This window comes from Neopsephotus bourkii, unplaced genomic scaffold, assembly GCF_033783945.1.
Source record: "Neopsephotus bourkii isolate Nb327-2 ecotype Australia unplaced genomic scaffold, CSIRO-AGI_Nbou_v1 NB_1634, whole genome shotgun sequence".
In the NCBI taxonomy this organism is placed as follows: domain Eukaryota; kingdom Metazoa; phylum Chordata; class Aves; order Psittaciformes; family Psittacidae; genus Neopsephotus; species Neopsephotus bourkii.
The window spans coordinates 3,999,096-4,026,008 of record NW_026902109.1 but is presented as its reverse complement, the minus strand read 5'-3'; the positions used below and the strand labels follow the sequence as shown (position 1 = coordinate 4,026,008).

At 47.9% G+C, this 26,913-nt stretch overlaps 1 protein-coding gene across 1 annotated transcript in view; it reads left to right on the top strand.

Annotated features, from left to right (window-relative positions):
• The first annotated feature begins 2,397 nt into the window (after nt 1-2,397).
• Nucleotides 2,398-26,913, top strand: part of COL13A1 (collagen type XIII alpha 1 chain) — a 100,536-nt gene continuing 76,020 nt past the window's right edge. The window contains exons 1-3 of the mRNA XM_061373938.1: nt 2,398-2,640; nt 8,351-8,665; nt 16,217-16,286. Of these exons, the coding sequence (XP_061229922.1) occupies nt 2,443-2,640; nt 8,351-8,665; nt 16,217-16,286 (583 nt within the window). The 5' untranslated portion in view covers nt 2,398-2,442. The remainder of the gene's footprint in view (nt 2,641-8,350; nt 8,666-16,216; nt 16,287-26,913) is intronic.

Here is a 26,913-nt window from a genome sequence, read left to right as displayed (position 1 = left end):
GAAGGATGTGAACCACCATTATAAGTGAATGTCCTTAAAGGGAAATTGTAAGGGTGTGTTTACTACTTCTTAATATTGATGTAGGAAGTATATATGCTTTACTCCCTGTTGTTTGTAATCAGCAACAGGCTCCTCAAATTTGAAGCAGGTACCAGTACTCCAGTGTAACTTCCAGTTATTTCTATTCGTATTGCATATGAAGTGGATAGAACTGATTTATTGAGGAGAATGTTATAATGCATCCAGTAGCGGTTTCAAGATGCCTGTGGTAAAAATGGGAGGCTTGGCTTCTCCACATGGATATTGAGCTTTGTGGCCAGAGCACTCAGCTCTCTCCTCATTGGGACTAACGGATTATCTTTTTCTGAACCAGCATAAATCTGGAATGATAATGTTGACGTCAAGCTGGCGTGAGATACAAGTGGCAATGTCTAGGGAAGCCAAAAAGGACTATTTTCCATTGACTTTAATGAGTCCCAAGCGAGAGAAATTGGTCCCTTTCTCTTAAAACAAGCTCTTTTCTTAGCACTCTGCTTTGGACATGCCCCTTGGGTGATTAGTCTGATGGGGATACAGTGCCTTAATGGAATACTGCAGTCCTGGGTGTGCCCTGTTCATCCCACATGTGAACTGGCCTTCCAGGGGTGTGGGGTGGAAAATATCTTTCCACTATCCCCTTGCTGCTAAAAGGACACAAGTCCCCTGTGGCAGCTAAATACCCAAAAGCTGGTAAAGACTTGATAGATGGCTGAGGATTTACTGATAGACCCTCCTTTAATAAGGCAGGTCAACCACCCTCCCGGGGGGTTTTGTATCAGAAGCTGTGAAAGCAACAGTGGTGGGAGGGAAAACCTTGATGCAGAGAGCCATGCTGCTCTCTGACACCATCAACTTGCTCCCAGGGATGGGGGGCTCACATCCTTCCTGCTTTTCTTCAGCTTTGCTTTCTCTCCCCCTGGAGTTCAGGGACAAGCTGTGGAGAGCTGCAGCATGGGAGGCAGAGGGCACAAGGGAAGTCTTTCTCCTGTGCAGGAGAAGCAGTGGTGTTGCAGAAGTACACTAGCAGTACTCCTTGTCTCCTGCCTTTCGTTTGTGAGCAATTTCCAGAGAAATTGACTCCGACTCAGCTCCATTAGCTACTAACCTCCCCGCTGCTGGCCTGTCTTTTGCATTACCACAAAGCAGAGCTGCTTTGCATGCTGGTGTCAGGGTCTGAATGATCTTTGATAAAAGACCAAGTGTTGGAGTGAGAGAAAGTATGTACCAAAAGTTGTTTTCTATTTCCTGAGTTTGCTGTATCCATTCCCCTTTGCTTCTGGACTCCTAAGCAATCAGTCTTCTGGGGGGAGCTTCGCTTCATTATTTTTGCTTCCCTAGTGCAGTTGACACTTAGTCTGGGTTTCCTAATCCTCCCAGCTCTGATTCATTAACTTCAAAGTTGGTATAAAGCTGCTGTGGGTTCCCTGGCTGTTTGTGCAGGGATACACGCCTGCCCCAGCACTTTAGGCTTTGGTTTCCTAGACAGAGCTGTGACACAGCTCTTCCTGCCTCTGGGTAGGCATGTGGTGTCTCCTGGGCAGGTCTATTTGGCCCCAGGATTTTGGGGTTTCCAGCTCATCCAGTGCCTTCACACCACATCTGTGTGAACAGACACAGGTGTACCAGAGGATGAATGGGAACCCTGTGCACGGCAGAGGTGAGGGGGAGGCAGCAACAGGGTGTGATTCAGGGTGGATGCAATAGCTCAGCTGGGCAGTGAGGCTGAAAGCATTCAGTAGCTTCTCATGAAATTTAGTTGTAAATCCAAATGCAAATTAGTGCTCTGATTTATCAGTCCTATGCGTGCCAGTGCACCATGGTGAGCACTTCAGTGCATGAGTAACTAACTAAGCAGACAATGCCTGAGTCTGGCTTTAATTAAAGGAGGTTTTCTGCTCAGTAGGAGCCAGAGGGGAGTTGCCGTGGGGAACTGAGCAGGTCTTCCTCAGAGCCCAGCCTTGTGCTGGAGAACGTTTTGTTCCTGGGATGGCTGGTGCTCACCTTTAGAGCTGCCTATGCTGATTCGATGCCTGAAAATCTCACCCTTATTTTCCACCTGTATGAGCAGATTTTCAGCGTTCTGTCTGAGTGCCTCTTTGCTGTGGTTAACGCTTTGCACTACTCTAGCTGTGCTGTGAGCTTGTAGTGGTGGTCTGCACCAGTGATTTCCCAGGTTTATCGCAATGACAAGTGGCTCCAAAGCACCTTTTCTGATGTAGGCTTATCTCAGACCTGAGCAAACTTCGTCTCCCACAGTGCTTTGTAAATTTTTTAGGCTAGTAAGATATGGGGGAATGGGGATGGAGGCTTTTTCTTATTTGTAGTGATGTTGTTAATCAGTTTCTCTTTCCCATCCAGGCTTTGCAAGAACCAAGATAATAGCAAAAAATCAGGCTAGCAGAGATGATGATCTCTACAGACTCCAATGGCACCAGGAGGAAAAAAAACCCCAAACTGCTGCTGAAAAGAGTAAAGCTGCTCCCCACCCTGAGCTTGGCCATGAAATGCTTTTGTGGGAGAGGAAAAATATTCTTTCCTCCACAAAGAAGGGTGCAGAGGCTGGTTAGCTCAAAGCCATTCCCCTCATCTTCTGAACAAAAGGTGAGAGGTTAGTTGAAAACATAAGGAAGAACATGGGCAGATTAACTGCACATCCACCACTTACTGCATAGTGTTCTCCTCCTGCAAAGCCTTCCCTCTGCAGGGGGTGAGGGAGAAGGGATGGTCAGCTTTTAGGAAGGGTTGGCTCCAGACTGTAAAAAAACCTGGATTTGCTTCATCCTCCCTTGCAGGCTCTGACCCAAACTCTGCAGGAGCTGCTGGTGGCTGGGCTCCCACTCCCTCCCCTGGCGCAGCCCAGCTCTGCTAGTTGTTCCCGCACTGCTCTAGGGACAGGTTCCCACAACTGCGGCTGCATGAAGCTGGTTTGGCTTTGATGGGAGGGAGGCAACAATGAGCTCAGGCATTTTAGGGTTATGAAAATATAAAGCCCCAATCAGATACTACTAGCTTAACTTCTTCCTTTCTGCTTTTGCTGGTGTCAAGGCTAGCAGTTCATACTGAGAAGCGCGAGCCCTTTTGTTTTGTAGGAGACCAAATGATTGAAAACAGCCATGATATTACTATGTGCAGACAGTACATTTTTTCCATGCATCTTCATAACCCTTTTCCCAAAGGATCAAATGTGTCTTTATTCTATAACTCCACAATGGGTTAGAGCAGCTCCTCAGGCAGGAATTGTTCTGCTCCATGGGCTACTTAATACTTCCTACAAACAACTGCCAAATTAGGTAGAGAATACTCAATATTACTGACCTGACCAGCAAATTATTTCTAGCTGCTTATCAGAGGAGAGACAGGGCTGGAGATGTCAGAGGTGAACTTGGGGTTAAAGATGACAAAATACTGGTTGTGTTGGGGTTTTGAGTGTGATTTTGTTGTTACTGTTGTTGTTTTCCTTATAAAAAGCAAATATATGTGTATGGGTGCCACTGCATTTCCCTCAAAAGAAATGCAGGGAAGCTTTGAGCTCAGACCTCTGTTGTACCTTTAGGTATCTCTATGCTTCAGCCTGTGTGTATCTAGTTGAGAAGAGTTTCACCTATAATGTTATGGGATACATTTTTAAGTACTCATGTGCCTGCTTGCTTCTTGCTTCTAGTAACACTGTGTAGTTCTCTAAATAGTACCTAAACATAAGCTGTGGTATTGGGATTCCAAGTCAGAGCAGAACCCCTTGGACCTTTACAGTCCTCAGGATGCAAGATTTCCACTCTGCTTGCCCTTTGAGGAAGGGCTGCTTGGGGCAGATGGGATACTGTGTCCCACAGGGATCCTAGACATTTCCCACTCTGTGGGTCCCTGTGGCAGACACTGACAAGCTGCAGGGGGTTGATGTTACCCCACCATGAGCCTGGCATTCACTGGGACGTAGAAAATCTGAGGACTAGGAAAGGTCTATGGCCTTACTAGGAAAGAGGTAAAAAACTTCAACCAAACCCAAATCCAATTCTCTCCCTCTACCTATCCCTTTTTTATGGGTGCTATGACCATTCCTCACCAGGGGCCTGAAAGATGAGTGTTTTTCTATTCCCCTGTTGCTGTTTCTCTCAGGAAGACTCCCCTGAGATGGTGTACTCTCGCTGCCTTGCCTAGGAGGGAGGTGACTGCACGGGCCTCGGCCCCTTGCATTGCTCATCTGAGCAGCGTTTAGTAAAGGGATGGTCTGCAGGCTCTGATGTACTTGCACTTGTAAGAGTTGTTTTCTCCCACTTTGTTTTTTCCCTCTCCCCTCTCCTCTGTACTCAAAAAACATCTGTTTCCAGATGTTGTTCCTGAGTCTAATAAATGCAACGAAAGGCCTTGAGTTAATATATTTATAATAGCTGGAGATGTTAGCTGCTAGTTAATGGCTCATTCAAGCACACCAAGACCCCTGTGTTTCCTGAGAGAGAAAAAAAAAAACAACAACAAAAAAGAGCAGAAGGAAAAAGGGAAATGGGATGTTTTTTGGTTTTTTTCCTCCCTAGTAAATGGCCTGAAAAGGGAAGTACTCCTCAGGCAGTTTTGAAGATTACTGGTCAGATTGAGCACAAAGCCATCTCCGTGCAGTTGGCTTCAGTTTGCAGTTAGTGACAGGAAGGACACTTTTTCTCTCTTTTCTTTTTTTTTTGAATGAAAGGCTCCACTTTAAGTGAAGAAAAATGAGGAAGACCTGCTGTTGTTGCCCACCCCTTTCCAGGCCAAGGTATGGCAATACCTGCTGTAGATACCTTGCTGAATCGAACCATGTGCATAGAAGCGATAACTTCGTCCGTGCCCATCTCTTCCATTCCTGGCCTGTGGTGAAGACTGGTTCACGCCACACTACCTACCTGGAGTCAAAGAGGGTTTATGGTCTCTTGCGGTGAGACCACACGTGAGGAACCCCCATACATCATGCACCTTTGTGAGCAGTGTGAGTCTGTTGCAAAGGAGCACTGGGCAACCTTTCTGTAAGGCATTTTGCCTATGGACACATGGCCCTGAAAGGACAAAGTGCTAGTACCAGCTACAGACTAACAAACCTGGAAAATTGCATACCTGCGTGTAACCATGTCCAGCCTGTCAATTGACCCAGTACCATGTGCTAGATGCTAAATGCTTTCTTTCATTGCACAGAGGGGGTTCAGCTGCTGTGGGAACTATATATTTCTTTATATTTGCTTCAGACATCATTACATACTTGTGCTGAGGTCCATAACTGCCCTGGAGGGCCTGTTGGAAGTGGTGGAAGCGTGTGGTTACAGTCCTTGTGATGAATTGCATCAACCTGGAGGAGAGAGTGATACAGCCTTGAGCTTGGTGTACCAAGGGCAGTCTAGCCTGCCTTAAGAGTCATCACTCAGTGAACTTACTCCCTTAAATTGCAGCTGAGCATCTGCTTCTACTCGACCAGCCTTGAGAGTCACAAACTCACAGGAGGACTGTTTTCAGGCTGGCAACCACCACTTCTTAGACTGCTGAGAAAGCTAAAGGTTGGGCCGTGCTCAACTCAAGGAGTGACACGACGGCTCCACGTGCTGGGGCCCATCTCTGGAGGCAGCTTGTTTGGTGAGCAGAGCTGCAGACTTGACACACACAGCTGGCTCAGGTTCTTAGCTAAATTAGTCGATTTGTATTGGCATGGGATGACAGGGCTCCTTAATGCCTCATGGATAGAAAAATTACCCTCCCACACATCTGCAACTAAAGTTTCTGCATGAAACCCAGCTGAGTGCAGCTCCCCAGCCTGCAGCAGCTATGATATACCTCCTAAATGAACTGATCAGCTGGAGAGGAGCTGGCGGATTGGAAGGAAAAAGCACTTACAGAGTCATTCAGGCGATGCTTGTGTCTGGACAGCAGAATCTCTGTCACAAATCAGAGCAAATGAGCAGAGAGCCCTCCCCAGCCAGTGTGGAAATGAAATGTAGACACCCAGCAGATTTGTTTTCAGATTAGAGGGTGCATTTTTGTGATTTTACTGCTTGGGCTGGTGTAAAGGAGAGAGAGAGTCCAGTGGAACTATGCATAACACAGGCAGGTAGCTGTAGTTATCAGTAGTACAACCCCAGTCTTTAAGTGGCTTACTTCAGAGCTCTCTAGGATGCCCAGTATCCCAGTTGCCAAGTACAACTTATCTGTGTAGATTTCTGCTTCCCAAATGCTGAATCAACCTCTAAGCATCTCCCCTTCATTCTTCACTGCCTGTTTATTTGCTTTGATGGCAGGTGGCATCTTAGGTAACTTCACGGACCATAGTTTCTCTCTGGCAGAGCCACAGCCTCAAATACTCCTTTTCTTTTCACAAAGAAATAGGTTGCTAACATGGGTGTATCTGGGAAGAGACCGAAGAGGGTGTAGGAGATTGGGGTTGGCTGTGCCTCCCAAATGAATAGACATTCTACATGCACTGGGTCTGTGGGTTACACTGCTCTGCCCCACTCATATGAGAAACTGTTGAAAGGCTGTAGCCATCAGAGGGATGTTTTCCATGCGTGCCAGAGCAGCAATGTGAATTTGAGCAGTGAGATGACAAGAAACCTGCTAAGAGAAATAAAGAAAGGATTTCCTGCCTTGCAGACGCTAAAACTCTCTTTCGGGAAGCGAGTGGCTATGAAAGACATGAGGCCATTCAAAGCACTGGGGCTGTGTGCTACTGGGCCCTCCAAGGATTTGTCAGGTGGAGAAGAAACAGCGTGTGCTTGCTTTAACCTGCTCCCAGAAGGTCTGTTCCTTCCAGCTCTCTGAACCAGAGATCGGGTGAGAGAAGGATATGAGTTTTCGCTGCCAGTAACTTCCAGCACAGACTGCATGCAAAATCTTCATTTAGAACGCATAAATGACAGCAAAAGAGCCACAAGGGACCCAGATTTTAGGAGACTAGTTTACTGCCCAGGTTTTAATGACTGCACACCACAGTGGCCCTGTGCTCCTTTGCTGCTGTGTGCTCTCAAGAAGGGGATCAAAGGATGGACAGACAGACAGGAAGGGGCTTTGCAGAGCTTGCATGTCACCCTGGAGGATAAAATATTATATGTCAAGCTTGGAAAAACTGGGAGAGGTGGACTTCCCTTGCTCAGGAAGAACAGAAAGAGGCTTTGTCCGAAGGCACGTACTGGGGTGACTGCTCCCTGCCAAAGGGGGTTTCTGCCTGATGTCCCATGCCTGGAGGAACATGGAGGAGGTGAGAAGCACTGCTTCACTAGAGGGCCTCAGCAAATTAGTTCCTGTAGCACCCTCAGTGCCTCCCAGCCTCGGCAGGTTATACACCCAAATCAAGCCCAAAAGATTCCCTCCTCACACTGCAGCTTGCCTGCCTGGGATGTTGCTCCTTGCTGCCCTTTGCTTGTTGTTTGCAGAACCCTCAGATACCAGCTCATGTTTCCAAGTGTTTCCCTCCGGTTCTCACTCTGCCTGGCTGCTCTCTTCAAAATATCTCGGTAAAAATACTTCACTGCTGGTGCCCCGGACTGCCCAGGGGTCTGCACAGGGGATGTGACAGCCCGTTTGTACCATCACGTAAAGAGCCTTTCTGCTGTGGGAGGAAGGAGACGCAGGCTGGTGTGAGCCCAGCCTCTGCTTCACAATCTCTTTCCTGCTGCTATAAATAACATAGGCGAGAGTCACTTCAAAGGGAAGGGCTGGCGGCGGAGAGGTGCTCTGGGGACCAAGCGGGACAGGGGCGTCCCGCTGCCCGATCCCACCCCGGCGCTTTGCATAAATAAATCATGCAGCTAGGGAGAGGTGGAGAGAGAGGGCGAGCAGAGGAGGTTACTTTGGGAAGCCGCACAGCTCGCTCATCCCAGCGCCGTAGTTCGACGGGAGTGTGTCATGTTACAGGGGAGCCGCGATCAGCCAGAGCACAACGTCGCCGGAGCAGCTGAGAATTACCTCTTTCTAATGGGGACTTTCATGTGCGAGCTCCTGGCCAGTCTGCGAAGGAACTGAAACTGGCAGCTTAGACGGAAACAAAACCCAACCAGCGAACCAAAAGACTGAAACACAGAAGTGGGGAAAGAAAAAAAATCCTGATCAGATTTTTTTCCCCTCCCACTCTTTGCTGCAGTTGGATTATTTTTTTTTCTTCTGCATCCCTTTTATGTGTGTGTGGTTTGTTTTTATTTTTTAAAGATCTCTCCCATCCACTTTTGTCATTATTGCTGTTATTTGTCATTTGCTGGCACTGGGATCTCCCCTTGGACGCTCTTTTTCTATGCCTTCTGGATTGTGCTTCTTGGAGTAGGAGTGAGGCTTTATTTATTCTATTTATTTATTTATTGTTTCTCAGGACAGGGAGGGAATGTTGGAGGAGAAGAGCTGGAAAGGCGTCAGTGAAGCAGCTTTTGACAGGGCGTGCGTGGCTACCCCCAGGACCAGCGACAGGGAGAGATGCTGCCGCCTGCCTCTCCTGCTGGGCTCGGGGCTGCCCGGTATCTCCCTGCTTTCTCTGGTGCTGAGCCTCCTGCTGTACTTTCGGACCTCTGATCTGCAGTCCCGCGTGTCCCACTTGGAAGCGGACAGACCCACACAGATCCCTGCCTGGCTCTCAGCAGACCAAATGGAGACCGCTATTTTGGGAAGAGTTGACCAACTGCTTGATGAGGTTGGTGTCGTTTTATTTTGCATGTACTGCAGATTTTAGGCACGTGCATGCTTGCATAGTTGCATTATCTGGGTTTTTGTTTTTTGTTTGTTTGTTTGGCTTTTTTTCCTTTTCTTTTTTTTTTTTTTCCTCCCTTAAAAATATACTTCTGCACAAGCGTGCTGCTGTGTTGAATTTCACGTGCCTTCAGGTCCCTACCACCTCTCAGACCTGCCTGGTGTTTGCTTCCCTCTGCCCCAGCTCATGCTGTGGCTGCGTCCCAGCACTTTGCAAAGGGGAAAGCCTTATTGCTGCTACTGGTAGGGAGGAAAGAGCCTCCAGCCTTCTCTGGTGACTGGTGACATTCCCTGACAAAAGAGAGCTAGGGGTTAAACCTGGGAATTCAGTGTGGGTTTGAGTCCCTGGAAGAGGGACAGGCAGGGCATGATACAGCCAGTGTGGCTACAGAAGGAGGTAACTACAAACACAGTAATGTCATGACGGGCTTGCTTTGCTGCCATGAGAGCCCTTACCTCTTCCACAGTTCCTGGCTCAAGAAAATGAGATACACTGGCACTGCCAGAGCATCAGTGTAGAGCATATGGCTGTGCTATGCCTTCATGAGCCCCATCCAAAGCCCACTGAAGCCAGTGAGCTCTTCCTCTGAGGATGTGTGAGAGCTGCTGTTGAAGAGTTTCAGCAGGTCAATAAAGAGGGTCCAGAAGCAGGTTTTTTGTTGCCTACACCTTCTACTTTGTTATGTTGGATGCTGCTGCAGGCTGCCCAGGTTCCTCTGCCCTGGACAGGATGAGTATCCTGTAGTATTCCTTGCCATATTGGGGCTTTGAAGTGGTCTTGATGTGTCAGGGAGCAGATGGTGGCTTACATCTGAACTCTCCAGGCATGTCCACATTGACCTGTTCCCACAGCTCTAGGAGAGGCTTGGGGCTGAGATTCATGGCTGGGGGCCATTTCTACCCACCTCTGCTTTTCTCCATTTATTCTAGCCTTGGCTTGAGACTGGCTGGAGGTACTCCTCAGATATCCCCAAAATTGTTTGTTTGAAAAAAATCTCCCAATGGCAAATGAAGAAGAATGGAATGATCAGAGTAGCAGCTATTGGGACCTGCCTTGGGGCAGTACTATTTGGCACCCAGGGGGAGCAGGAGCACCCCCTAGCCCCCCAACCCTGCTTTTTAGGAGCAGTGAAGGTCTGTGGCAAGGAATTGAAGCCTGCAGCTGACAGGCTTAGCTACTGTTTGCAGGTGGCATGGGAGCAGCTCCTGGATCAGCTGGGGTTTGTAGCCAAAAGTTGTGAACCTCAAGTTAGCAAACACCATAGGAGCTGAAGGATGTAGTTTTGAGTGCCCTATTTGGATGAAGGATAAGGGGGTGACAGGGCCCATGTGGCAGTAATCCACAGAAAAAAGGTTTTTAGGGAGGCAGAAGTGTTGCAAGTGGCTGGACCTGTGTCCTCTGGTTGCACCCATGCACAGGATTCCTTCACTGCCATGGACAGGGAGTAACATGCAGTGGTCCCCTTGTTGCTGCTGGCACAAGTCTCCTGGGAAGTCACAGTTTATCTCTACCAAGTGATTTGAGACGTGCCACAGGATGCCTCCTGGGACTGGTGCCCATGGCCGGATGGCCCCCTGTGTCCTGCTGGCTGCGGCACCTTTCCGCCTTTTTATAACCTGGCTTAGCAAGGAAACGGGGCTCTCATGATGCCCAAATGCCCTGTTTTCTTAGTAGCCTTTCCTGAGCCCCTGGGGGTGGCCTTAGCCCCCCCTCACAGCCAGTGAAAGGAGCAGCCATGGGACAGAATCTACTGCTTGAGGAACCAGCACTTGCTTCTGGGTACCACCAGGGTTACCATCTCCCCACTATGCCACAGCTTCAAAAATTGCTTAGAGAAAGGTGCTGGAGCCTGTGAAGGAGTAGGGATGCCTTGCCCAGGTCTCCTGTCTCTTTACACCTGGGAAGGTCTGCTACTCGGGAGGGAAGGAGGGCTGTGCCCCCGGGGAGGGGACACTCTGGCTCCACTGCCTGCTTCAGCTGAGCTGCTAAACCAGCTGCTTCAGACCTCCACAGCTCAACCAGAGGCACTGGTGTGGGCCAAGTGGCTCAAGGTGCAGGGTGGGGGGCTGCTGGCACACAGACAGTGGGGTGGCATATGGGGCTTTTCCTTAGGAAAGAAAATCAAATCCCCCTGCTCCTTCTTTTCATTAGGTCTAAAGTGGGTCTAAGTTGGATGGGTCTCCCAGACTGGCTTGTGAGGAAGGATGGATAAAACCGGGAAAGGTAAAAGAGAGCAGGGAAAGGATAGGAGAAGAAAAATGAGGAAAGCAAATGACGGTGCTGATCATGACTGGGGGGAGAGGGGCTGCAGCTGGGTTTGCCATAAGTGGACATGAAAGTGAGATATTCATTTCGCCCCCTGCTTAGACCTTCGCTGTGTCTCCCTGTCACATCCTCACAGTTTCCTGGTGTTTCAGCCTTAATGGGTTTCACAGCTGCCAGCTCCGTGTTATGCATCACAAAATAAAGTAACAAACTTTAAAGAAACCCTGGCTTTGGAAAAAGCTGGTCTGAGCTTGGCAGGGAGGTGGGAGGTTAGGGCAGCCCACAAGCACAGGAACACATTTCTAGTTCTGATGGCTGTGAAGATCAGCTGGAGGGACCTGAAGAAGCCAAGTCTGCAAGGGCTGGTAGAAGAGCAGTATGGTTATGTTCAGAACCCATATTGCTTTGTGCTCTGAGCTGGAGCATGTGATGCCCTCCAGGCTGTGCCACATTTTCTGCTCAGGTGTGGGCCAAAGGTTTCCAAGGATCTGCGAGCAGCCATGGGGATGCTGTACAGATTGCGCTGAAAAGTGCAAAATGCCAAAGTCCTGTTAGGCGCCCTTCTTCCAGACAGGCAAGAATAACGCAAACTTGCAGGGAGAGGAGCTGGGTTGGTTTGCTTAGAATTTTAATTTTAAGCCAGCTGGTGGGGATGTTTTCCTGGTCTTGGAGCCCAGTGTTGGATCACCCACAGCTGGCTGGGGCAGTGTTTCCATCTCAGTTCAGGATGAGCAAGGAGAGGGCAGCAGATGCTTTCCCAGAAGCAGCCTGACCAGTGCTGCTTCACTCACTACTGTGTAAACCTCTGGCTGGTGTCAGCGAATACCAGAGGGGATTTTTCTACCAGACGCAAATTGACTAAGTTTTCCCACAAAAACATCTGTGAGGAAAGAACCAGGAACAGGTAGTTCAGGGAGAACTTTAGTTGCATGTTGGAATTCCTCTGCATTTATGGGATGTCATAAAATCATACAGAAAGCACAAATAAACTTACTACTGCCATTTGCAGGAGAGGCAAAGCTTTCCAAAGAAGAAAACAAGGTATTTTCCCATGCTGGCTAACATTTGGTGGTATTTCATTTGCCAAAAGCTTGTCAGAGTGGAGAGCAGGATGGATTCAGTGCTGCTGCTAGGAAGAAAAAAAAACCCAAACAACAGAATTTGTGTGCTTGTAGGTATAGAAGTGTATGTGTGTAACACAACAGCACTTATCCTGTAAACCTGGGGTAAGATCAGCTACTCCTCTGTATTGTGCTGAGTGTGCTCAGCCTTTCAGGGGCTTGTGTTGAAGGTATTTGTCATGTCTTTAGTGATACTGAAGGAATTCAGGGAGTGCCATGGATGGAGGAGCACTGATCTTCATTATTTTCTATCTGCTTCCTCACTGCTTTCACAGGCTCATTTCCCTGAGACTCTGTCCTTATTTATGCAAGCAGAGGAGGCACACCTGAAAACTCCCTTTCCCTCCTGACTTAAAACTCCTTTTTCCCCCTGCTTCAATGTCTTAAAGCACACTGCTGAGTTCTGCTTCACAGAGTCAGCAAGATTGCTCTGAGCATACCCCCTGCCTTGAATTTTAGCTTAGTGTTTTCCATCCCCAAATTATGAGATTTTTTTTTTTTCTTCCACTATCTCTGGTAGCTAAACCCCATTTCCTTTCAGCTGCTTGCAATCCTTGAACCTAGATGGTGTAACTTCCAAGCTTTTTGCTCCATCTGAGAAGGCTCGCTGCTTGCTTTTGCTCTGTGCCACTTGGTCCTGTGATTCCAGGAGCTGGGCCTTTAAGAAAAAACAGCAAAATTGGAGATAAAACAATAAGAGTTAACAAAACCACCCGCCCTTGAAATCCTCCTGATGGTTGTAATAGATTATCTATTTGAGACATGTTTCTTTTAGCTGTTGGAGATAGTGGTGGGAAATGATTTCACCTCCCCGGGTGTCTGCAAACAACTACCTCTGCTAAAGAGCTATTAATCTGCCCCCTTTGAAGAAGTGCCTTCTCTTTCACCTAATCTCAAGTGCCCATTCAAAATGGGCATATAGACAGGCACTTGCAAGGTTTAGGAGGCCACAGCCATAGCCTTTTAGTGTCAGGAAAGGTCTCTCTTTCACTGCTGTGTCCACCCAAGCCATCCCTGTCCTGTGATGCTAGGGGTGAGTTAACAAAACTGACGTGAAAAGCCTGCGCTGCCATTATTGCCTTTTTCCAGCAGTGTTTCAGCCCAGGCCTTCTGGCCTTTCCCTCTTGCAGACAGTTTTTTCCCTACTCAGTGATGCACAGAGGTGCACAGTGTCCACGTCAGAACTGATCAGCTCTGGGCCCAGTGCTGGCAAAAGCTTTTTTGATCACTTTCATATATGCAGGGAAAGTGCAGCAGCTGTGTCACTGAAAAACATGATAGGCAAGAGCAAGAAGGCTATGCTGACAGACCTCTCTGTAAGAAATGTTTTCAGCGTTTCTGCCAGGGCAAGAGGTTGCCAGTTGCTGCTGTGATGATTCATGATCTAGGTGTTCCTCAGGTGAAAAAGCAAACTCCAGATCCAAGAAAGGAGATCGTGAGCACTGGATTCTGAGAGACCACATTCCTTTATTTTTGCTTACAGAATTCAGCCTTGCCCTAGAATTGAACAGTTTTGGTATGCCTGGGAATGAAAGTTTTCTCTTGGAAAGGCCAGTTTTAGAGGAAAGACCTTTCCTTTGCCCTCCTGAGCAAAGCCCGCTTCTCATACTGGGCCAGGTGGTATTTTGCACACTGAAAATGAAGGAAGCAAAAAATGTCAGGAATATGTTTTGTTTCACCATCTCAACCCAAATTTGAACTGAGGTCTCCAGAAGCCAAGGAGTTTTTCTCTTGCGGTCAATGTTTGCTTAATAGACTGTGCAGGGAAGTGATCTCCAGCGCTCCTGAATTCCCGGTCAGTTTTGCCTCCCACTGAAGGCAAGCAATCCCACATCATCATTGCCCTTTGCATTCCCCAGGGATGTGCAGAGCTCCTGGGATCTAGGGAGGCACCATGATAGCCAGGGATGCGGAAAATGCCTGATTCCCACACAGTACCAGTGCTTGGAGCTGTGCCCCTAGCGCAGCTCAGCAGTTCCCGCACCTTCCTCCCAAGGGGCTCCCATCCTTGAGAAGGCTATTTCAATTGTCCCAGGTGTTTCCACTACCCTCACCTGGCAGATAATGTTGTGGGGAAATGCTATTGCTCCCATTCCTCTCCCAGTGATGCTCAAGTCCTGCTGGGTCATCACTTCCCTAGCAAGTCCAGTTATGTTGCTCCTCTCCTTACGCACCAGTAGAGCAACCCAAACAAGGCTTCTTGCAGCATGCCGTAATGATGGCTTCCTCCCCTTGCCATTTCCCCTGGGCTCCTGGGGTGCCTCTGCACTTGACAGGGCAGGGATCTGTTGCATGTTTCCTTGCAGATTTCTACCCTATAAAGGGCTTTGCTGCAGCCAAGGGTGTTCAGACCTTCACTGGTTAGAAAATGAGACATCACCCCTCCCCTGTGTTAAGCCTGATTCCCAGTCATGGGAACCCCACCCAAATGTGACCGGCTTGTGTTCAGACATTTTGGTTGGCACATGTGTAGATGGAAACTGGAATGCATATATCTACATACCAGTGAAAGTGCCCAAATAAAGGCTCTGCTCTCCTATTTGTGCCCATGTTTGACCATTACCACACAGTATTTGAAGCTGGGCAGCTCTGCGAAACACAGCCATGCCATCTGGGGGTGGCAGCTACATGGGAACATGCCCAAATGCAGAGATTTGCATATCTGTGCTTTTAAACTGTGAAGGTAAACAGAGATAAAATGCTCTATGGGAACTGGCAATTCTCCTTGCCTGAAACCCTTTCCATGCCTTGATGTCAAATCAGCTCACTATCAAAACATTTCAGTCTACCATGCAAAATAAAAAACAAACCTTTGAATATATTCAATTTCTAGTCAGTCTAGTCCAATCTACTCAGTCACAACAACCCTCACTGATTTTGACTCGCAATAAGTAAGCCAGTCCTTTCAAAGTGAAAAAATGGAACTGTTCCAGCTAGTTCTGCCTTCTCTTATCCCAGGCAAAAATGTGTTGCTTTATTTTTTTCCTTACTAAAATAAATTTCCCCAAAATGGATGCTTTCTTGCTGGAAGGTGCTCACTTACTTGTGAAAATCAAGTCATTTCTATATGATCCTGAGCAGGGGCTTCTGTTGAGTCCAGCATAAGCCTGTCTCATTGACAATGTTGGCCCTGGCTGTGAAGTAGGTCAGACAGTAAAAGGGTGCAACTGGGATAAACAGTTAGGCTTGAGAGTTAGAAGGGAAAAGTGAGTGACTCTTTAGCACAGGCACCCCGCAGCTCAGTCTTCTCAAATCATCTAAAATCATTAACCAAGTGCAGTTCACAGGCATTAATGAATAACTTATTTGGATTGATTTGCATTTTCTTCACTTAATTGCAGTTATTTTAATAAAGTCTATGACTGTTGGTGTGGATGCTGTCCCTAAAATGCATTTTGCTAAGGACAAAGGTCAATTTTAATGACATTTCCAATGAGGGAAGATGGGGTGGCTTATCTCCCCTTAAAGAGATACTCAGATAGGGCCAGAAATCAGACAACTGACACACCAGCACTGTTAGAAATCCAAGCATACTGAAAATTAATATTTTGATATCATTCCACCTTGTGGAAATTCTTGATGGATTTTTTTCTTGTTCTGCACTTGGAGAAAAATAAAGCTTTACAGCTCTGAAGGTCTCAAGAGATGTTGCTGCTGTTTTCAGGCCACCTTCAGCCATAATTTTTCAGTGGGACCCTTCCGTCTGTCCAGGTGTCTCCAGGAGTATAAGGAGTCTGCTGCAGGGGGGGGAAGAGTACCTGCCTCAGAGCTCCATTTTTCATTTGTTGCATCGGTCTTCTCTGAGAAGTGCAGCTTTCTCATGAGGACACAGTCACCTCTTTATTCCTGCTGCTGGCTCTTGATTTTGTAATGCCCGTCACGAGGACCACATTTGGAGGCCATTACGAAACTTCCCCAGCCTGCTTCCAATCAAACCCCACATTTCTTGTTCAAAGCTATGAATGCCTTTCTATGTTCCCAAACTGTTCTGCTCTGTCTCTCCCATCTCTGCTCACGCAGCATCCCCCAGTCTCACTTTTCGAAGAACCTGAGGCTTTGGTTTCAATGGTATTGATGAATCCTTTTGCTCCTTTTTCTCCCTTGACAGAAATTAAAGTTCCATTTGCCAAGGTATCGAGAAGTTCGAGATACACACCAGCGATGCAACTGCCCGGCAGGTAGGGATCTGGGATGGCTTGCACTTTGGAAGGGCCTTTTTTATCTACATCTTGTTAAAAGCTTTCATAATACTGTGGGGTATGTAAACATAAAATTATGCATGCTTGCATAATAGTGTGCTTGAGGTATAGGAAATCAATATGGAGATGTGTGTAACAAGTTGGGTACATACGTAAATGATACTTTCTCATATGACAGACACAGCAGGAAAAATGATAAGACATCCAGGCAGATGTTTAGGTAGTCAGTAAAGAAAGAAATATACATTTAGAAGGCAAATGTTCCCATTAATTTCAGACATCAGTTTTAAAATGGGCAGAATGGCTCTTGGGGTTGGCTTGAGAAGGTTTGAAACACATAGGCTAGACCCAACACTAAAGCTGAACAGCTAAATTTTGGTGAGCCGAAATGCCTCTGGGACGAGAAGATTTGAATTCCTTGGTGTTGTACAACTATCTGAGGCATCTTGCAGAATAACAGCCTTCTGTTAGAAGCAGCCATTTATCAGGGGGTTGAATGAAGTGGTCACTCAAGGTCCTGCTCACATAACATACAGAAATATTATGGGATTGCTTAAGTGCATTATGTTCTTAATCATGCTAATATCAAAAGGCTTTTTGAGACATCTTCAGAAGTGGTTTTAATACAATAAGTGACAAAACATTTGTGAATGGCATTTCATTCCGTTACCATGAATCATTCAGCCTTCTTCATTGTCTTTTGATGCATTTGACTGTGTAGCAAAACCAGAGAAGTACCAACTGCCACTCGCATCCAGAGTCGAAGTTTTGGGAGTGTTTGAATGTGTATGTCCAAACTGAGTAGCTGAAGCTCATCTTCAAAAGAAAGAAGCAGGGAAAGTTGTGTCTGGATGAGCATCTGAAAGTGTCATTTCCATTTTCTGTGGTTTCTCCTTTGGTTCTCTTTGGTGCCCCTCTGTGAGGTGTTTGACAGTGTCTGGTGGTACACATATCAAAGTGTGTTTAAGTATAATCAACAGTGTGATAATGGTGGATGAAATGATGAAGGGGGCTATCGTTGATGTAGGTGATGTTGTCTGGAAATCAGTACATTTAGACCTGTATACAGGCATGGGAGGTACAGTCTCTTGTCAGACTAAAATGGATTTGTAAGATAGTAGCTCTTACCAGAAAGAAAAAACCCAGGAACTATTTTGGTTTAAATTTAGAAGACAGTACAAATGACATGTCTTCCTAGTATCTTTTCTCCAATGATCAGATCAAAACTAAGTTCAACTGTTTTTAAACTTCAACCTTTTTCCTTCAATGGAAATACAAATCATAGCACTACTCCATTTTCAAGTTCTGCCCAGACTTGACATATAAATGCCATAAAACCACAGGAATGAATATCTTCCTGGTGTTTCTGAGCCAGCTTGGAGAATGAAACTTAGACCTTGAATGCAGAACAGGGAAAAAAGATTCGCTGATTTTTGATGCCGTCTGAATATAACCCCCTACACCATATGTGTGATGGGTGAATTACCCAAGTATTTCAGGATAAACAACTTAATACTTGGTTACAGATACTCACATCCCTTGTGAAGCCTCAGCAGTGGTTGGTGCTGTATTTCTCATAACGCTTAGGTTATAATGCTCATTCCATCAAGCTCATAGTATTTCTGAAAGACAGCTTTGATTCAAGAGAACAACGCCTGATGTTCAGGCTTCCTTTTTACCTGTCAGACTTGCTTGTCTTCATCAAGTATGCTACGGATACAGAAATTACTGTAAAACTTTCCCCCAACCTGCCAGCTAATCAGTCAAGGGAGATGAATCTATGTTCCGAAGGTGATGTTGTGGCAGGTGAAGTCTTGATTGGCTTTGGGCAATGCAGAAATTAAGGCACCCTCAGTGAGTCTCATCTCAGACCCTTTGCTGTGGGGTGTTTCCTCTTGGTCTCCAGGCTGATGCAATGCAGGCTACCTGAAAGCACTGTTTTGTTGTTTCAATGTAGCCGCTCTTGCAGCCCAAGATCTTGGGAATCCTTTTCTTCAGTGTATTTTGGTTTTAAAAGGCCCTAAGGACCAGGAAATGTGAATCTAGCAGAAGACAAGGTATTCCGAAGCGCTGAGAAGAGTCAAGATGTTGCAATATTTGGCACATGCCCATTGCTTCTAAACACATTATGTTCCCCATCAAAAATAAATGTTTATCAGAAGTGACATTTGAGTTCTTCCCTAACTGTGAGCTAGGTCCCTGCATGGCAAAGTAGGGGAAAAGGAAGATGTCCATTTACTGATCTGTTCTGTTCGGATGTGGAGGTCCTGGGCAGTGTCACCCATTGCCGTAGAAGAGCTTCAGAAGACATGGGTTTGTGAATATAAATGGTTTGGAAAAGGTCAGAATAGAGGAACGAGAAGACTGTGAAGTGTGTGACTGTGTTTTGGCTATCTGAATGTGTGTGATAAGCACTGCACGAATAACACAGTCAGGAAAACAGTGCAGCTGTATTTATAGCAGATGATAAGGAAATGTAAGTATCCTTCAGCTGGGAAGTTGCTGCTTCAGATCACTTGGGCTGGGGCTGGGTGTGACTACCTGTGAGCGAGATGTCACTCCTCAGCATTGTGTTTTTTGAGCTCAGAGGTCGCAACGGGCTTCTCCACTGGTCTCAGCAGAGAGGACACAACCCCCAAGGTTAGCATAACCTTCCTGGGTAATTAATGATGCAGTTCCCTTCGTCTGATAGTTAACCTGTGTGATTGCTTCTGTCCCCACTGTCTGCCAGACTGATCCGCAACAGCTTCATACAGATTGGGAAATGGCCCCAAGGCCTCAACAGCACCAATGACTGTACCCAGGTCTTCACCACCCCAGTCCATACGCCACACTTGGGTCAAGTGTGGAGAGGGAGCTCAGCACAGGGTTTGACCCAAGGTCATTGTGAGCTGGGGTGAGACTTGGGGAGTTTTCCTGGGTGTGAGCAGATGCTGGTGAGACCATGGGTCTGATTTCTAGAAGCGAGCCTCCCCTTGTGATTTTTGCTCAGATGAGGGGAGTGTTTCTTCTCCACATGGAATCTGGATGTGGGCTGAGAGCTACCTGGGGCTGGAGGATCCTCTCACACCTAACTGCCCTCCTTTGATTTCTGCTACATAATACCAAAATGCTGCAAGGGAAAAGCCTCGTGTTTCAGGTTGACAGAGTGAAAACCTAACCTTTCCTGGTCTGATCCAGACCTATATGCAGATCCAGACACTGTCAGCCTGGATAGTCTCAAACAACCAGGGATTACCACCAAATCCCTCTCCCACAGCCTTCTTGGCGGAGGTGGGCGCTTGTGTATTTTATATACTGTTACTCTCTTTATTAGACCTTTCCCATCTTCCTCTCTTCAGCTCCTATTTTCACAGTCCCCACGTGGCCATTTTTCACTCTGCTGGCTCTCTGCTCCAGTCTTCAATATCCCTTACAAAAAAAAAGTAAAAAAAAGTAAAAAAAGTTGGCTTCTTTCCCCCTGCCCCCGCAATGCTTGTTTTGGTCCAGTTTCTCCTCCGGCAGGTTGGGAGCCTGCAGTGCTGGAGGCGGTCAGCCATACAAGCAAGGAAGCAGCTCGGAGGGATGCCGAATAGCTTTTCCATCCCACCCTGTGGCAGGACTTGGGGGCAGAGGAGGGACCTGGGCTGCGGGAGGAGGCAGCTCCGGCCCTATGGCTCCTTGGGAGTGGGATTGGTGGTCAGATGGAGGTTGCACAACCCTGCCACAAATCAATGTACCTTCTGCTGTTACAGGGGTTTAGAGGGTGGTGTGGGGCAGCTGCTAAGATGTTGGTATTGATCAGGAACTGAGGTCTTCTTGGCATTGTTTGCAAGGGAATTGCAAAGGGAATTTGCAAGAGAATGTGTCCTGGACATTCTTCTACAAAACCTCATCCATGTAGGTGTCCCTGCCCATGGCGGGGGGGGGCTGGAACTTGATGATCTTAAGGTCCTTTCCAACCCTAACTATTCTGTGATTCTATGTTCCTTATCTGTCCCAGCCCAGGACTCAGGGAAAGCTGCTTGGCCATTTTCTTCAGTTCCGACTGACCTTACAGAAATACTGGCAGGGGTTGCCACATCCCACAAATGCTGTTTCCCTTCTTGCAGGGTGGCCAGCAAAAGCAAAGATGCAACAGTGGCCCCAGTTGCACCCTGCAGCTGTGGGCCACATGGTGTGCACACTCAGTCCAGGCATCCTGCTCATCCTCTGCTTGCCCCTTTGGGTACACCCATCCCATGCTGCCTGGACCTCTTGGCGCAGCTGCAGCTGCTGAAGGAGGCCAGCAAAAACCCAGTACAGGGCTGCAGTGGGGCTTTGGCTCCCGCCCAGGAGGTGTCACCCACAGCTGGCAGGGCCATCTGGCAGGAGGTGGCAGGATTTCTGACGTCCTGACCCCTGCCTGGCCCCGCAGGCAGCCAGCAAGCAGGAAACCTTGGGAAGGGTAAGACACGGGCTGGCGGACAAGGGCTTGGTGGGGATGGCTGTAGCAGGAGAGACCTCTAGGCAGCGCGGGCTGAGCCCTGGCCCTGCATCCCCTGGGCAGGAGATTGCATCCAAGTGGGTGCATCTGTTTCTCCCTTGGAATTTATATCTCCTCCCTAAACACTTCTGGGGAGGTGAGCCAAAAACATGGGCAGCACTGGATTCCTGCCTGCTTCCCACTTGCACACCTCGGTCGGGTGCTCTGCCCCTTGCCAGGTTGTTTTCCTGCCTTTCCTGTTTTCTTGCTGTCATTCTTAACATGATCCTTTTTCAGCTTGCTCTGACAGATCTGAGGGTTCCTGTGAGGTTAAAACCCTGAACGCACCGGTGAGCCCTGAGAGGTGAAGGAGATATTTGGAGTCCCTGGTCTGGGGCAAGGATATGGGAAGGTCACCCCAGCTATTTAAACGTTGGCAGCCATGAGCTGTGTCAGTGGTCCTGGCTCAAAGCCATGAGGAATGTGAGGTGGGTGTGTGTGATAAAACACCCGTTCCGTGGCCCTCCTGTCAGGAGGTGCACTGAACTAATTGAAGGGCTGTGGGGTTTTTTTTGACCCCTTTTCAGGATGATAAGTCAGCATGGTTTTCTATGCTGACTATGCAAAAGGTGTTCTTTATTTTAAGTGTCTGAAGGCAGTATTTGACAATGTCTAACCAAAAAATTGGAAAAAAGGACATTTGTCTTAAGCAGCGACTCCTTGCCGAAAGCTTTGAGCTTTCTGAATTGCCATTTTCCTTTGAATGCACTGGCAAAGCCCTCGCAGCCTGGCTGGCCGGAGAGAGCCGAGCAGTGGAGACAGCAGTGCCTGGGCTGCTATGCACTGGGCATCCGATACCACTGCAGCCAGAGCAGCATGTTGCCATGTCAGAAAATGTGATTTGCTGGCAAGACATCCCCATGGCATGGCACATCTGGAAGAAAAATTGCAGCATAATCATTGCTTAAATACTTCTCTTTTTTTTTCTCTCCTTTGTAAGAAATCTCCTTGGGAATTCCATAATTCCCTGAAATTTAAGTATGTTCCCCCATTCACATTTTTTGGGCCCTCCAGAGTGTATACACAGACTTCATCCTCGAAGGTTGCTCATGCGCCCTGGCCTGCTGGCTGTATTTTGGGTTGGGGTTTGTTTGGTTTAGACATACTGTTGTTTCATTTGTTTTGAAGATGCAAACCACACAACACATTCCACAGATTCTGTGAGCGGTTTTGAATAGATGGGGATGAACAATTCAGGAAAAAAACAAACAAAGGGCTTTTTTGGTCCCTTAACTCTCTTTCTCTGAACACGTAGGCAGCTGTGTTCTTACACAACTGCCTGGAGCTGTCTGAGGAGGCACCCCCACCTTGGCTTTTGTCACCTGAAGGTGACTGAGGAATGGTAAGAAGGAACAAGGATGCTCCTTACACGTCTAAGCATCAACTCATCCAACTTAGTCTGTATTTGGGGTCTAAAGTGATCCCAAGGTTCACTTTGTTAAGGAGTATTTCATTGATTTTAATGAGCCTGCTATTGTTGCTGCAGTGCAGACTCGGAGGGCTCATGTAAGCCATTAATAGAGGTGTGAGCACTGCCCAGGCTGGAGGGCTAGCACATACTTATGGTGCTACCATTCCAATAGAGTTAGCAAGGCAAAAACCTCTGCCTTTCTTTCTTTATCCAAAATATGGTTGGAAACATCAATGCATTAAAAAGGGAAGGTGCTGAGGCACAATGATGGGCTGTGGCCTGTTTATTTACACCCATCTGCTTCTTTGTATTATTTCATCTTACCATGTTCAGGTCTGTCTCCTGCACGCTCCAGGGCTCCTCTCTTTGCCCTTTTATGTGCTTCCTTATTTCAAACTTCTTATTTTAAGCTGCTTTTTATTTTTTTTTTAACTTTTTAGTTTTAAACTGGGTGGAAGCTGGAAGGAAAATCTCACAGAATTGCTGTGGGTCTTTTCCTTTGGAGGCTGAGCTCTCCCCAGAGGTGTGAACAGTGAGCATTTGTGTCCAGGTATGAATGAGTCCTGGTGGTACAAGCATTAACTTTAATGGTGCTTGTATGTTATATCCCAAATGTTATATCCCAGTCGTGGATAAGCCTTGGCTGTTTGGTAAGGCCATCCTCCATGCAGAACCAGGGATAAGCAGGCCTCTTACTCATGATGCAGAGAAAGACATCAAGTATTAAATGTGTGGAAAAGATGGAGATTTTGGAGGGAGGAATAGATGCTCAGCACCGCACAAGAGCAGATACCTGCCATGGTGGGCTCCAGCTTGAAACATTGGTGCAAGAGAAAACTCTTGTGGCTGTGCTGATTTATATCAGATAGGAGTCCCTCTGTGACCTTTACCACCCCTGCTAGGACACATCTGAATAACTGGTCCAGTGGTGAATGGCCCCCTGCACACAGACTGGGGCCTGACAGGTTGCCTGTGGGGTGCCTGGGATGCATGTTGAGGGCTGCAGCTGGGAGCTTCTGCATATTTCACGGGTTTGTGTACAGATGTTTTGTAGAAGTGTTTACACCATTGCGTGCCTGTGCTTACAATGTATATGGTACATATGGGCATAAATCAGCGCCTTGACAAAGCAAGGCAGAAACATCCCAGCTGGCTGGGGAAACCCAACGAGCACATTGCACTGCTACTGTACGGCAACGGCTTTGACTCAGTGCGAGCGTGCTACCGGGGTGGAGGATTTTTCCCAGGCCTGAGCTGTGTGCACATGGCCGGGCTGGTTTGCGTCAGCTGCTGACGCATGTCCGGGCCCTGCGACGTGAGTCTCGCGTGTGCTGCCCATCCTGGCAGCTCTGTGGCAGCCAGAGGAATGAAGGAGAGTCGCACCAGTCGCCAGGCTCAACGGCGGGGCACGGTGCCTGGCGGCGTCCAAGCCCCTTGCGCAAAGCATGGGCGCCCGCCAGACGGCGGAGAGCACCGAAAATACCAGGGACAGGACAAGGGAGATGTTGTGGGCGCCAAGTGGCTTGCTTCAAAGCTGTTTGCAAGGAGACTTCAGCGCTAATGTTAGCCTGCAGGCAAGGGCAATGGTGAGGCAGAAATCAGGCTGCTGGCCTGGCCGGTGGCAGGGATGGTTCTGTCTGGCATTTCTGCGGCAGGGCAGAGAGTGGGGTTGTGCAGCAGGATGCAGAGGCCCAGGAGGAGCTCTCCTCTCTGGGGCATTGGGTTTCCGTGTGGTGACACCTGATTCCCTCTTGGCTCTTCCGGGCATCTGCCCACGCGTTCTCCCCATGGGGGCCAAGGGCCAGGGAGATCTACCGGTGCCCAAAGGGTGTCCCAGGGTACAGGAAGAGTGGAGGGGAGGCTTTCCTCCCCCCGATCTCCTTTCAGGACCTGTGCCAGGCTGGGAGCACAGGTACAGCTGATAGTACAGGGGGAGAGGCAGAGTTTAAAATGGAGAGGTTGCATCATGCGGGGCTGGGCGGGCTTTGGGAGGCAGAAACCTCATCTGTTAAACACATACCAGCCCCCATGCCCTCCCCCGCCAGGGAACATTCAATCCTCTCTTTGATGGACGTCCAAGAAAATACTTCTTCCACATCCTAAACTTGTTAGCACCAGTTAATCATCTTAACCTTCTTCCCCTTCGAACACGCACTCCAACGAGTTTCCCATCGCTGGCAGCCGTTAAAGATGCAGCGACACTTTAAGCATCAGCCTTTGTAAGGAAGCGTACAGCCATTAATTATTAAACATCCAGCTGTACCCCAGGTGGAAGAGGAGAGACCCACGTCTCGTGCTCGAACCACTTTAACGTGACTGTCCAGTGAGTTACTTTGAGGGTGGATGCACTTGACACAGCTTTCCCCTTCCAGGAGCGGGACCAGGTCTCTGCTTCTCTGTGTACTGCCTATTTGACATTCATAAGCACTGTGAAACATAAGCCCTGGAAAAAATTTGCCTGCATTGGAGTGATGTTCCAATGTGTCCCAGACTGACGTTGCAAAATGCTGGTGGCATGACAATCGAACGGTTGGAGAGGCATTCTCACATGTGGAGTCTGTGCCACGCAGACACTGAGGGAGAGCTGGCTGTGGCATGATGTCTGCTTAAATGGACATCTCCCCTTCATTTTGTCTGGCTATTTCTCTGTTTTTCTACTTGGAAATCCACTTGTTGCCCGTTGCATATCTTTGCTGGGTTTTCCCCAAATGAGGTTGTGTTTCAGACAACAGAAAGGTTACTCCTTGATACATCCATCCCTGCTGCTGTGCTGGTGGCTCTGGTGGGGTGGTGGTGTGCTCTTCGACGCTATCTGCTAAACACATATGGGTTTGTACCACTCGCACAGCCTCCCTAGACCAATTCACCCCCTGCTCGGCAAACCTTCCTGCTCTCCTCGCCCATCCTGTTCCAACCTGGCTTGCCGAGGCTCGGTGTCTGTTTCTTCCTCATGCGATGTCTTGGGCGTGCAGCATTGCAGCCGGACTGTGCAAGCAGGAGGTAATTAAATCAGAATATTCCCAGGGGGGTGGCTGATTAACAGCACATTTTCCCCACGCTGGGGGGCTGAGACACACACGGCTGTATCAATCCATCTCTTGCCTCACTCCTTTCCCTTAGGATGCCTGGTTTTTAATTTTTGCTTTTCTTTTTTTCCTTTCTTTCAAAGAGAAGATGAAGATTATATCAACTGAACTGGAATCTGAACTGACAGCGCTTTGTGCGAGGGACTTGTTTATTATGGTTCTGTATTGCTCAGCGCAGCATGTGTGCTATGCTGGGGACCACCCAGCGATCCCATCCACACCAGGCTTCCCTTGACATGTGGCTCAACCAGCAGCAGGTAGAGGGCCATGGGCTGTGCTTTGCCTTTGGAAAGGAGTCTTCCTGAGGCTGAACCCAGTACTGGGTGGGTGGATGTGGCTGGATCCCAGTGGCTGCTCTTTGCTTCTCCTCCTCTATCATCGTAGAGGATGCTGTCCAAGGGAGGAGATGTTGCTGGAGGCGATGGCAGCTGCTAGGAGTTGTGTGTTTGTCTCATCCCTAAAGTAGCTCAAGCGCAATGGGCTGGGATTATTTTTTTGCCTCCCCCTTTTTTTTTTTTTTAATTCAGTTTTTAAATACTAGCTCCCTGTTAGAGGGATTTTGGCAGAGGGAGCAGTTGCCTCCCAAAACAGCAGTCATTGCCTACAGATTAACTCTCCCTTGAACCCTACCATATATAAGTACAACACTGATGAAAGAGGGGTTGAAACCCCAAAAGCACCCCATAGAGCTTATGGTTCTGTGGCACTGCCCTGGCCACAGACAGGGAGCCATGTTTTAGCCCTCTGTGCACGAGGCAGCTATACACCCAGCCCTGACCTGTTCAAAATCCAGGGAGGAGCTGTGGAATTGTGAAGCTGTTGGTAACCCCTGTGCAATGTGATTTAACATGGGCTTAAAAACAGAAGGTAAGGAGAGGGGGAAAGAAATGCATTTTTCTGAAAGATGCAGTATTGTGTTTCTTAGTTTACCTCCAATTCACGTGTGTGGTGATTTTTTGCTTATGGATGAACTGTATGTTTATAGCAAATTTGTTTGTTTGGTTGGTTGGTTTATTTTGTTTGTCTTTTTTGTTGGTTTTTGTTTGTTTGTTTGTTTGTTTTCTGGAAAATCAGGAAGGGATAGGGGTTATGAGGTGTGGTTGCAAATATTTCTCTCCCTGAATTTCAAAGCCATCCTGGATAGATTGCTGTGCTCTACTATTCCATTAACCCAGCTCTTAATGGGCAGGGGTCCTGGAGTTTCTTGGGATAGTGATGGGAAGTGGCTCTCAGGTCCTTTAGGAAAGGAAGCTACAAATGTGTGACTCTTGGATTGAGGGCTGGTGCAGGGCATGCATTGTCCCTGGTCTCACGTGGTTTGGCATGCATTCAGCCATTGCTGCCTCCTCCATGTGGGTTTTTCCATGTGCCTTTCCCATTGAGCAAACCGCTGCAGACCTCAGCCCTCATTCCTCCTCTTTGCTTTTTTTTTCCTAGAACAGAGAGGGCTTGCTGTCTTGGTAGGAGATGGGGCTCTATAGCAGTGTCTAAAGCCCCACCAATTTTTTGCCAGTCTTATGTCCCTGCAGCACATATTCAACACCCCCTCCATGTATTTAGGAGAAGTTTCTCTGTAAATACAATGCCTTTTTCCCCTTGTGCCTT